The 13,511-nt window shown below is 40.8% G+C and overlaps 1 protein-coding gene across 2 annotated transcripts; it reads right to left on the bottom strand.

The window, feature by feature from the left end:
* Positions 1 to 603: 603 nt before the first annotated feature.
* abhd17b (abhydrolase domain containing 17B, depalmitoylase) lies at positions 604 to 13,253 on the bottom strand. 2 transcript variants are annotated; one of them, XM_026188424.2, is made up of 5 exons: positions 13,117 to 13,253; positions 12,692 to 12,992; positions 11,108 to 11,584; positions 2,435 to 2,614; positions 604 to 1,858 (listed from the first exon to the last, which is right to left on the bottom strand). In XM_026188424.2, the coding sequence occupies exons 3-5, from the start codon at positions 11,572 to 11,574 to the stop codon at positions 1,639 to 1,641; spliced, it is 867 nt and encodes a 288-aa protein (XP_026044209.1). In that variant the 5' UTR covers positions 11,575 to 11,584; positions 12,692 to 12,992; positions 13,117 to 13,253; the 3' UTR covers positions 604 to 1,638. The 2 variants fall into 2 exon arrangements, with proteins under 2 accessions (XP_026044209.1, XP_026044208.1); XM_026188423.2 differs by having other exon boundaries at positions 12,692 to 13,203.
* Between the last annotated feature and the right edge of the window lie 258 nt (positions 13,254 to 13,511).

Genomic DNA, 13,511 nt, shown 5'->3' with positions numbered 1-13,511 from the left:
AACAAAAACAAAAGACAAAACAGGAGGAAGCCATGGGTGACATGCAGCTGCAAGTTGACATTGGCTTGTCTGGGCACTGAAAAAGAGCTCATCTTGCCTCACTTGGCATTAAAAAGCAAATGAACATCTCATGCAAACCAAAAGGAAAACCTTCTGTCCATGACAGGCCTTCAATGTTGAGCCACTCACACTGACATTACCCACTGTCCAACACACACACAGGGAGGATTGTTCAGCTCAAATGTATGGGAGGACTGAAAACACAGCATTGTCTTTTTTGTTTTTTAAGACAATGCTGGAAAAACTAGCAGTTTTCATAAAGTTCACCATTCCTGATTGGCTTTAGTGGTTTACCTCTGCCGTCACAGTAATTACAGTATTGTCAGCAAAAAAGCAAACAAACCCCCCCCCCCCAAAAAAAACAAACAACCCAAACAAGACAGAAAGATGTGATCCAGATACACCAGAGATTTGTAGCTATGCACATTATGTAACTTGACCTCTTCAGATCCAAAGGCAGGAAATAAAACACTGTCAACACAGAGCTTCGTGACAACTACTGCACAGACAAATGGGTAAAATCCAAAAAACAAAACAGGTAGATGGCATTTTGTCGACAGACTTGCCCTGCATTTAATTCTGTCAAGAAGAATCAATTTCATCAACTACAGTGTAGTAAACTGATCTTATACCAACAATACTTCAAGTCAAACTCTGATGTAAGCACTGTTCCAGTGTGAGGAAATAACTCACACTTCCTTGTTTAACAACGTACAGTCCCGGCCTTTAAACCGGCTACATACAATAAGCTGCTGACAGTGCCTTGTGCTGTATCTCTGTAGACTGTACCACTTTAAAACTAAACAGAAGTGGAGGATTCACACAACTAACGAAGCTTTGGAGATGGTTCTAGACATGATTTGTAAAAGTACACTTCCTTGTATTCCTAAATCTCTGCAATGTATCATACTACACATTTGGCAACACCGACACGGAAGGGTAATATGTCAGTTTGTCTTGTACAGTTCTTCAGTGACAGTTGATACGTGCAATATTAAGTAGAATGTTAAGAAATATATAAGAAACAGTACTCAAAAAAAAGAAAAGAAAAAAAGAAGAATTCATGGTGACTGCAGTGCGTTAGACCAAATCTGTCTGTAGAGTCAGACTGAGTTCAGTTGAATTTGAGTGAGTCTGGTCCAGCACAGCTTGTCAAAAGTTTCTGTGGACCATGTCCTTCACAAAAGGCAGCAAAAATGTGGCACATACACAGTCATACATGGCAAGTACACATGGTATGTTGCCTGTGCACACGTCTGCTTCTCCTTTTATTCACACACAGAATTTCACAATGTGCAATTTTCAACATGATAGAAAGAAAATTTAAAAAAGAAAAAAGGAGGAAAAAAAAAAAAAAAAAAAAAAAAAAAAAAAAGAGTACTTCACAGCTGCAGCGTGTGGAGCAGACGGTGTGGGCAAGCCCAATTTATGGGCAGTCAACCATCAAAATGTTGGTACAACACACAACTTCTAGTTGAATTAGAATAAAATGTTGTACCCCTCATTCATCATTCGGCTTCTCCTTAAATCTGGGGCGGTGTTCTCTTCTTCCCTCTCCGCCATTTTCCCCCAGCTCCTTTACAAGTTGACTAGCTCATGTGCAACAAACTGCTTCAGTCTCTCCAGGTACTGTCCATAGAGCTCCACATCGTTGTGGCCGGCCCCTTCTACCCAGAGCGGCTCCACTGGGCGCTGACAGCGTTCATATAGTGCCAGCCCGTGGGAGAAATCAATGACCTCGTCTTCTGTACCGTGGATCACGAGTACTGGTGATGTTACCTTGGAAATCTTGTCGATGCTTTGGAGAGAGAGAGAGAGAGGGGGGGGGGGGGGAGGGAGAGAAGAAACAAGAAAGAAAAAAAAAAGAGAGAGGAAACATGTCAGAAATAGGGAAGTGTAAAAAAAAAAAAAAAAAAAAAACCCACACACAAGAAAGAAAAAAGGGAAACGGAGGCTTAGTTAATGTTCTTGCTACTAAAAGTATTCTCTAAATGAATGAATTAAAACAATAATTAACTGAAAAAAAAAAAAAAAAAAAAAAGGAGCACAGCTAGTTTCCTGATTTTACACCAGGGGGAGCTATTGAATATCTGCTTTTTTAAGGACTCTCCTGGGTGCTTAACTAGGAAGAGAGGTGGGAGGAAGGAAGGGGGGGGCCCATAAAGAGAAAAAACAAAAAACAAAACTTACTTCCTGAATTGCTGTCTTATAAATAAATCCAGTTTTCAACTAAGCTGTGTGCTTTCCTTGGCACATTTATTCATACAGTGCTGCGTTATTAAATGCACGTGAGGCCGCAGCCCTTTAAGTGTATACTGTGTGGCAGATTTAGCCTGACTACCACATATGCCATCTGTCCGTACGGTCCACTCACTTTGGGAAGGCATCAAAGCAGTATGTCTTCTTGGTGTCAGGGAAAGCCACTCTCATGCCAGAGGTGAGCGGGGAGTGGAGGATGACTGCAGCAGTCTCATAGCGAGAAGCCAGGTCTACAGAGGGCACGGTGCCAATGCTCTGACCATACACGATCACATTCTCTGGACGGATACCATACCTACAAGGAGGACAAACAGTACAGGAACATCACCCTCTGCTTATCGTGAATAGGATATTTACACTACTAGTAGCTAGATACATTTTGTGTGCTCATCCAGACACTGGCAAGCATCCAGTTGGGCCTTCAGTTAATTACACAAAGCAGCTTAGCTGGCAAAACAAAAAGAGCAAATGCTTTATTTTAGGATCCACATTTATTTATCAGAAAATGAGGCTTACTCATACACTTATCAGTAAAACCCATCATGTCAGGGACTCTGTGATTACAGTGACTCCTAAAACAAGCACACCAAGATGTGATCAAGCTATAGCTGAGTAAGTCTGTCTTTGTGCTGCTTTTCAGGGCAGCTTAAAAAGAGGACCACCCCTAATGTCTCGTGATTCAGAAGGGGGGGGGGGGGGGGGTGAGAGCAAAAGAAGCTGAAATAGAGCAAAAGGGACAGATACTGTATTTAGGGTGAGGGAGAAATAAATATAGGTGGGGGGGAGCGGCATTCCACAGCTGATTACAGAGAACGTGACCCACTCTTGCTGACGACCTGAAAACTAGTCTGAAAACACTGCATTGCTGCTGTCTCTGCCGCTGCACTGCTGGATTTTGCACGGTAAAGTCACAACATGACAAATAAAGCTCTACTCTAGTATTAAAATTAGGGACTTCAAATGAACACTAACATTAGAGCCTTAGCTCTGCAGCACTCCTATAATACACTGATGACTACACGAACACCAAAGTCTAGCAGCGCTTTAAAACGCTGTGATGGATTAACATACTTACACCCTTTGCAAGAGAACAACCTGCAATAATGTAGTGTTGCTGCTATTAAAGGTAACAGACTTTAAGTGCAGGGTGATGTATTAAATATGGAAATGTACACACAGGCGCAGCAAAGTCTAGCTTGGACACAGTCACGAGCAGCAATATAGGAACTGTTTATTGGTATCAGCTGGTCTTTACACAGTATAAATAGGGGTGAAAAGGTTGGCACTGCATGGGAAAAGCATTAGCAAAGGCTGATGCTACAGTATTAAAAGCAACTTGACTTTCAGCTGACTGCAATGTACACAATTCGAGGAATGAAAGCCTATCTTGGTTATACAACACAATATAGCTGCTTAGGTAACAGACGAATTGTAAGGACAAGAACAAAATGTCAAGTCTTTGTACAAAACTGTAGAAGAATGACAGCACCCTTTCTGATGTGGCAGCGCCTTTGCCTGAAACTGAACCATGGTTTGAAAATTGCCAAATTTGACGAATGGATTATTAAACTTAAAAATAAAAAATAAACAACACTCACTATAATCAAACTGCCGTCCCCCTTCCCGTAGCCCTACTGAAGAAAGGCCATTTCTCAGAAGCTAAAAGCTAATATAATGCTAAATATTAACCTAATTGCCTGATTATGAGAATTTTTGGCAACAACTTCTGTTATTTATGGCATGTTACTTTAGCTTCAAATAAAATAAATAAATAAACAAAAAAAAAAAGGAAGAAACTGTAAGGAAGGTAAAAATTAAATAAATAAAATTAGAAAAATCTGAAAACCCATCATTCAGCTGGACTGCTGAGAAACCTCCAAGGGCAATGGCCATTTAATTTGGGCTTCTGATGTAGCCAGCAAATAACTGGGCCATGACTTCTTGTTCCATCCTTCAGTCACTGTCTGTAAATGGGATGGCCATGGTTTCAAGACTGAATTACAGCAAATGCAATTTGTCTTTTACTCTTGACACCAACTGTGTACCTGCTTACACTCAAAAATTATTAGTCACTAGAACTCCGACAACAAAAATAAATCAGACAGCAAACAAGAATCATTTCCACATATAAAATGTAGTAGTAGTATCACCTCCTCTCTATAGGCATCTGGGAACTGAGGAGAACAGTTGCTTTGGTTTAAAGAGCAAAATGTATATACAAATCTGTGTACACTGTTCAGCATTAATGGTGCACTCACAGATGTGAAAGCTACCCTTGCTATGTATCCTAATACCGGCATACAGGCTTATGAACCCAATGATCCTATAACAGCTATCAATGGGCCAAAGAGCAGGGAACACCCTGGAAGAACCTACCGCAGAGCCAACACAGACAGAGATAGTATTCATGCTCACAATTACTCAAATGGTAACATTTATAATTACCAGTTATCCCAGCATATACCTCTTTGGACTTTGGAAGAAAGCCAGTGTACCTCGGGAGGGCCCATGCAAACAGGGTTAGCACATGCAAACTCTGCACAAAAAGCCCTCAAACCAGGAAGCAGGAACGTCTTGCTGTGGAGCAACAATGTTAAACACTGGCCGGGATAAGGAACCTTTAAGATGATAACTACACATTGACTGTTTCCTAGTCTTTTTATTTAGTTGCTTAAGTCCCAGCCAACACCACACTCCACTGCCTTTCGGCTTGCTCCATGGTTCCGAGTTGCACCAATCCCTCAAACCTTCAATTTAGTCCCCTGACACAAATCCATTCTATTATGCATCACGTCCTCCCTCATTCCCCTATTGTGTGTCTCACTCCCTCTTGACCACCCACCTCTTGCGCATTGAAGACCAAAAATATCCTCCTTCCACAGCCGTCACCATCACAAACATATGCTCAGGAAGTCCTGCGCATATGTACAGCAATTTATAAAAAAAACAAAAAACAAACCACAGATTAGAGTACCATCTGCACTACAGCAGGGGAATTCTTCACTGAAATGCTCAATGATCCATTATTACACTTTGTGTACAAGTACATAGGGGTGATGTGGACTGAAGTCAGTGAAAGTGAATTAAATCTATTAGTATGTGAGGACATTAAGAAGAGTTTGTTTCTGTGCTGAAGAGAACAGTCAGGTGAGAAATCAAACTCCACCCAGATTACTTCATAGATAAAGCCGGCTTGTCTCCAGGCAACTAGTGGTATTTAAAGGTAAGAAAAGCAAACAAAGAGCATCGAGCTGCCTTCCTCGTGTCTTGATGCATGCTGATGTTTGGGAATTTCTCCCCTCCATTCATTTCCAAGAAGATGGATAGTGCTTGCGACCTGGATCAATAAGATTATTGATGAGGAAGTGAGTTTCCTGTTTGTTTTTATTGGCCACAGTGTGGAAACACCTTAGTCTGAAAGCTCAGGCATTGGTTGCTAGGCTACCACTCAATATTAGTCTAGTAGGATTGACTGCTGGCATGCCTTCACCTCCAAGGCAAAAGAAAACAATACAGTGCCACTTCATGTTTAAACACACAAATACAGCAAGGAATTGGACCAGAGGCCTTCATCAACTACTCGCCCTCTTCCGGCACTTGATTTCACAACATATAGTTTCATCGCTTCTAAAATAATCTTTTTCATTCATCCATTAAGCACACTCCTAGTGTGATACTGGAGGATGTACGTGTAGAACCCTGCTGACTCACATTATCTCACCCACTCCCAGCTCAGGTGAAAGGCGTGCCATATCCAGTGAGGCATGGGAGTGTTTTGGTGGCAAAGGCTGTGTAGTTGTGCTTACACAGTCAGCAAAATGACAGGTGGCTGGCCTCTGTCAGTACAGAGTAACACAGTAAAGTGAAACCCACACGAGTAAGTGAATACTCAAGAGGAGGTGAATTTGCACATTGCTGAATCATACAGTGAAAAAACATTGAAGGACGCAGAAAAACAAGAAAAGGAGAAAGTGTCAGGTTACAGTGTTCAAAATTCAGTCAGAAAAGAAACGCAGACCGCTAGAGTTGAGAGCTCATTTCTTCTTAAAAGCTGGAAGCCTGATCTAACGTGAGATACAAGCACGAGGTATGTAGGCAACCGACTAATGTGAAGCCATGCAGAGAGGCCTTTTGATGTGATAATGCCATCTAGTCGATTCATGTTCAGCGAGGTCAAAAGGCTGAATTGTACTCTCCATCACATACTCAGTCAATTATAAATCTGACACAGCCCTCAAGATCAGGCAGAGACAGCTGAGAGAAAGACCAATATACTAGAAACCTTATTTAAACCAATCTAAAGATTCTGCATGCAAAGACTAAAATATTGATAAAACTGTAAAAGACTCCCTACAGACTTAATTTTGTTTCCAAAATTAAGTCTGTAGGGAGTGTTAAACTACCAAAATATAATTCAGTGATAACCAAGCAAGTAATCCTAAGTGTTGATTAAAAAATAAAATCATAAAAGTCAGTCATTTTATCTTTCTGTGAAAAAAAAAAGCCCAACGCAGCATTAATATGAAGTCGAGTTACTTAGAATTGAATCTGATGTACTGCAGCACTGGCCTAAAAGCAGAACTGAGTCCTGAACTGATATGGTACAAGATAGCAAAAGGGTTTTGTTGACATTAGCCAAATACTACCATCCAGAACAAAGGAAGAGTGTTGATGTTAGATTTCTGATAGTGGGAATATTTACATAATGTGTATATAAAACGTAACAGGAAAATGAGCAGAGCTAAGGAGAGAATGACACAGTCAAGGCTATAAACCAAGAGATCCAGGGATCAAGGGAACCACAAATTTCAAATGGACGCACATCATTTGCTTTAGCAAAAAAAGAAAAGAAAAAAAAAAAAAAAAGCCTTGTGTGTGTAATGTTGTAAATTTTAAGACTGATTTGTAAACACAGAATGTGATGCAATCAGCTAGACAGCACAGTAAGTGGTCAGGTTTGCTCCAAATCTGATTTCAGTCAGGAGTGGGGTTGTAACCAGCTGGGGAAAAAAAATTTATAAAATCAAATCATTAGCATTTCATCACAATGTTTGTTTGAGGGTTTTTTTTTTGTTGTTTTGTTTTACATCCAGGTTTCATTTACTCAAGCAAAAATAAGACATGTTTAAAAAAAAATAAAATAAAATAAAAAAATAAAAAACAACCAAAAAAAAAACAAAAAAAAAAACAACCCTCTTAAAATAAAAAACATTGATTTCTGTGAAATAATGTTAGGTTGCTTTTAATGTACGCAGGAGATGTGTGCTTTAGCGTATGGTCACCCCCCAAAGGCATGTGCAAAGCAAGGAAAAACCCTGGTATGACCACATTCCTACTACCACAAGGTGAAACGTCATCCAACTCCAACTCTTCCTGCTAACCAAGAAAACTTGAGAGACCTACATGTAGGTGCAGTGATGTTAGAGTAACAATGGAAAGAATGAAAGCTTAATCAGAAGCGTTGCTTCATGTGACGTGGGACACACCATGTCGACAAGTCAGCCAACTTTGCCCAACTAATGAGAACTGAGATCAGATATTGAGGTAATGCACTTTGACACTAGGTACATCTGATGTTATTATCAAGATACAGATTAAATGCTACCTGCTCCAGTGAACCCATGTGACAAGGAAGCAGCTGAAAGTAGCTATACACACACACAGACACAAATACAACTAGTGTCTACACTGGCCTTTAGACTGAAGAGAAAAAAAAACAAAAAACAAAAACAAAAAACACTACAACTTAATGTCCTGCATCTGTTTTGCCTTGTACGCAGAGAGTGGATTTTCTAAGAATCACATTGAAAAGCTAAATTCTAAAGCTCTAAAATACCTTGATGTCTCATGACCTTTTCTTAAATGCTGACCATTCGGGTACAGAAAGCTTTCTCAGACACTCAGCACCTGCCCATTACTAGGACGGACAGATTACAAATGTGTGCATCTGTAATAAAACACTGATATGAAGCACAGGACTGAAAAAACAAAACAAAAAAAAAAACAAGTCATCTAACCTTGTTCAACTCGTCTTTGTTGCAAGACCCATGGGTCACGTAGTTTAATTCTGCTGTGGGACTGCTAACCATGTGACTACAAAGCACGAGATATGCAGTCAAGCCCCAAGGTTAGGCCTTCAGGAAAAGAAAAAACAAATTCTTGTTCCTAAAAGGCTCATCTTATCTCAAAGACATTTCTTCCAAATAAACCTACAAAACCATGAGAACCTGTATTTGATGCCCTGCTTCAGTGATCGTACCTGATGGTAGCAAGCAGTGTAAAAAAGTTAAAGTGGCCTGAAGGTGTTAAATATGGAGCCGAGTGAGTAGTGTTAGCTTTTAAGTCAATCAGCTAATGACAACATGTTGCCTTTGCATATTATAGCTACAGTCCAAGCAGTTTTACCAGTGTAAACTAGATTGTTATTTTGACTTGGAGAAGTCGTTAGTGATGTTTAAAAGAAGGGGAAAAAAAAAAAAAGCAGGGACAAGCAATCAGGTCATTCCAGGAGTGTGGTTTCGAACGGGTGATGAGAAAAGAAAACAATCAAGCCTATACCTACAGACATGTGACTTTTAACCACCAGAAAAGCAGGTTCTTTTTCATCTTTACAGCAGTGGCTTGCTTCTTAAATGCAAAAGCCTTACCGTCAATTTTCTAGTTAAACTCTGTAGCTTCCTTATATAAGAGGTCCTTATTTACAGAAGCCCATTCATTAGATTCTGTGAAAGTGCTTGGGGAGGTTCACATCAAAAGTCAGCAGCTAATAAACTGTAAGATTTGTTGTCAGTGGCTCTTAGCAGTGTTATCAGCACTTTAAAGCTCTGCAGTGCCAAAACCTTCATTTAGTACAGAAAGAACATACTCCCACACTAGCAATAACACAGGAGGAACACTCCACACTTAAAGAACAGCTTTTTTTTTTTTTCCCCCCCCAAAGGCTGATCTCGATCATTTTGTCTCCTTTCTTCCAGCATTTTTAACACTTCTGAAGTCTCCCCATCTGCTCTCTTAGTAATTTGTCTTCCAGCAGGAAACATACAGACAAGCAGTCTTACTGGATGAAATTTTATCTTTCCCTTCTCCCAAAACAAGAACTCACAGATATAATGGACATAGTACTCACACACACACACACACCCTCCACATCCTGTTTCATCGCAGCAGGTTGATGTTTGCTTTCTTGCTTCTACCCTGCATGTATAGGTAGAGCTTCAACTAAAAATTATTTTCATTTTTAATTCATCCCCCCCTAAATACGTTCCAGCTAGCTGTTGTGTAAAATATCAGGAACACAGTGAAATAGGTCTACCACAGATTCCCCAGATCAAAGATCTACCTTCATCCACTTCCCCCAAAATATCTTAGGAGCGGGAACTAACAAGTATTTTGGGCTTTGATTCAATAATCTGAAAAGCGACTGATGAATTCTGTTTACGTTTCAGTTCTACTTATGTTTTGTTTGTGGGTTTTCAGTACAGGCACTCTACTGGCAAACCTACAGACTTTAAGCACAATGTGGTGACACAAAGGACAAAAGAAGGAGATGACGAGATGGTTGGAGACAATAAGCAGACGTCCTTAAACACAAATGGAAGGAAGTGAAGGCCACAGCGTTAGACAAACTGATAAGCACTGCTTACATGTAAGACGACCTTATCTGGGGGAAGGAACTGAAGCTGAACAAGAGTTCACACCTGCAGTAACAAACTATTCATGAGCATGAGGACCAGATACAAGTGATGCAGAGAACGAGTTCTTTATACAGAGTCTTTCATAAACCAATTACTAAGAAGTTTGATTCTTTAAAAATAACTATCGAAGTGTAATAGAACAAGACTTCAACTGCAAACTGAATTCCTGCTGGGTCGTGTGCACTTTGAAACCACAATAAGATAACAGAAAGTCCTGAACAAGTAGGTTATCATCAACTGGGAAAACATAAATACCAGTTTCCAATCAGCCAATAATTAGTCACCTGTACAAACATGTAGCAGAGCAACCGCTCACACCTACATATTATTGGAGGAGGGGGCGCAGCGTAATCACAGAACCCACGTTTCTTCGCCTACAAGAACATCATGTCATCCCCACTAAGCCATTCCTCATCATCTTCCCTCATGATTTTGTGAAGTTCTGTTAAGTAGTCATCCCTCCGCCCCCAGCACCTTCAGAAGTTCACATCTTCTCATTTTTGCCCTTTTCCATCTAAATCATCATTTCCTTCACTAATCCTCATCATTTAACACTTTCTAAAATGCCCCCATATTTCTACAGCATGCCAGAAACACAGGTTGACACTGTTGTTATTCATAATATTCCTGTTAGCAATACAAAGCTGCCAACCAAGACATAAAACAGGGACCTGCTATTAATATGACTAATAAGGCTTTAAATATTACCACCACACACACTGTAGGGGATTTTTTTTTTATAACCATATTCCTTACAGTTTTTTGTGTTATGTCACTTCACTTTCCCCTTCAGATACTCTAATTTAAAAAAAAAAAAAAAAAAATCCAATCATTTCAAGTACTGTGGGAACTTTACTTTTCCCTAAAGTTCATCGGGTTTAACTCCTTGTTTGTCATGAGTCATCTAAACGGCCATTTAGGTTCATTTCTCCATGCTATCACATCCTATCACATCCTAATAAACAGGTTTTGAGTGACTGCAGGAGTCTTGTGCATTCACAAATAAGTCTCTTACAGGATTCTGCATACTGCTCAGTTGTTTTAATATCACGTCATTTTATATTACTTATCCATCCATTATAACGCTTCATTACCGTGATCGGAGCGCCTGCCAGGCAGCATCTACATCAGCGTACAGGTTCTTCTCCGAAGGCTTCCCAGAGCTGGCCCCATAACCAGAGTAGTCGTAGGAAAAAACGTTGCAGTTGATCCGTGAACCGAGGCCAATGTAGAAGCTGCTCATCTGGCCCAAGTCCACTGCATTACCGTGGGAGAACAACAGAGTATACCGGGCGCTGGGTGAGCAGCGGACAAACATGCAGGCAATGCGGCTCCCTCTTGAGGTGCGTGTCATGAAACACTCGATGGCCTCCTTCTCACGGGCCGAGTACTGCCAGTCAGCACGCTCGGAGAGGTGCAGCGTCCATCGGCTGCCACTGTCATCACACATGAGGCTGTAGGTCGGCTCAGGGGGTAGAAAGGCCAGCTTTGAGGCAATCTTGCTGGGGCACGGTGGACAGCAGAACAGGCAACATAGCTCACTGAGCGATAAGTGGTTCATCCTCAAAGTGCTGCAACAGAGAGAACCAAAAGGATTAAAATAGAAATATCCCATAGTGAGGAAGAAAACACACCGATATGCCAATGCATCCCACAAGAAAGATGCTACAAAAGCAAATCTCTGCCAGAGTTTCGAAATTAGGTTTTTCTACATATACAACTATATCTGTTAAGCAAAGCAGGGGATTTCTTGGACGAGGGGCTTGAGCCAGGCTGCTGTCATTTTTAAAATTTTATTTTTTATTATTACACTAAACAATCTCTCTCTCTCTCTAAAATGCAGAGCTCTCTCGAGACAGGATTTTAAAGGGAGATGACCCTAGCCGAGTGATTTTTCTCTCCATGTCTACCCTGAGGCTTCACAGTCACTCAGAGAATTAACTTGAAAGGCTTTTTTGTCTCTCCCTGCACCTGGACCCCTACCTTAGGTTACCTCTTAAGATATTCTAGCTACTATGAAACTGCAGCAGTGATGTCAGCACAGCTCCTTTTTGGTAAAACATATGGCAGCTGGAGGCAAATCTCCAAGTTATCTTAGCCAGTCATGCTGCTTTGTAATGTGACTCTTTAACCAAGCAGGGGGAAAAAAATGCTCACTAATATCAGATTATGACAATGTGTTATATGGATTACCTTTCCTCTTTCCTTTGGCGATAGCTCCTCTGACCAGCCACAGCACTTAGCAGCTTCATAGATGGACATTTCTGTCTGATATATTCATAAATCTTGCAACTGATTTGCTTAGATCAGTCTAAAGAAACGACGCTAAACAGCTGCTGGAAATTACTTGATTAATCTTACTCACACGCTGCTGATTTTTAACTCAGCTGAACTGTCTGTATGATACGTGGGTAAATAAACGGCTGTGTCAGGGATGACTGAGGATGGGGACGACAATGGAGCCTATTTGCTTCCTACATTCTTACCACAAAGTCCATTCCAAGCAGAGGCTAAACGGAGCCCCGCGGCGATTTACTGTAAAATGGTGGTGGATGTAGCAATGTGTTCACAGAGATTACAGTTACACCAGGCTATTTGTGAGGGTTTCGTTTCTAGCAGCTACAATTAGCTGCAAAGTATGGTGTACCAAGTGTACATATATTCCAAAGAAAGCTTACCTGGACGGCGGCTGGGGGTTTGTTTTGGTTTTCTTTCTGTGTTTAAAGGTGATAGTACTAGGTAGACGTCACCGCAGTCTTGCGATATCTTCGCACCAAGCCAACTAACTTATCTTCTCGACACCTAGAGCTTGTCGAGGTTATCCTTGGCCAGATTATCCTCGGTTAGCGATGTCAGTTTGAGTGTGTATTATCCTTCTTTAATTAGTATTAGCTGGCAGCTTCGTTCTCCGGACCACACAGTCTTCTGAACTGTCGTTTCCTTTATTTTCCCTCCTTTCGGTTTTCTCAACATACGGTCCTGGACGATAACGACATCGACTCATTCGAAACGTTCAAGTTTCTAAAGCACAGCAGTGAAGCTGATAGGAAAGATAACAGTTTAAAATTCACTCAAATCTAGCAGACGTGTCCGTGCAGCTTACCAAACAATTCACAGCAGTATCACCTGCCACCGAAACATCACTGCTTTCGTTGTGAATATCGCCCGGCCCTGCTTGTTATCTTGGCTTGAGGAAAAAGAGGCGTTCATTGACAGCTCTGTGGACCAATGGGAAAAGAGGTCGACAAAACGACTCCCCCAATGACTTTGATGTTTATGGGCGGTCCTTCTAGACGCCGCAGTCTGAGGATTTAAGTTTTTTAGGATTGACAACCAATCAGATATTACTATTGGAAGGCATCGTCCAATCAGCGTCCACAAAGGTGTTTCTAGTTCTAGTCGGTGATGTCATTGACAAGCTATAATTTATTAAGTGTGTTTGTAAATGTAAAAAGAAATTCTGACTTTAAAAAAATAAATACATACATGAAATATACT

The sequence above is a fragment of the Astatotilapia calliptera genome, chromosome 12 (assembly GCF_964374335.1).
Source record: "Astatotilapia calliptera chromosome 12, fAstCal68.1, whole genome shotgun sequence".
Lineage (NCBI taxonomy): Eukaryota > Metazoa > Chordata > Actinopteri > Cichliformes > Cichlidae > Astatotilapia > Astatotilapia calliptera.
This window is presented reverse-complemented; position numbering and strand designations above follow the sequence as displayed.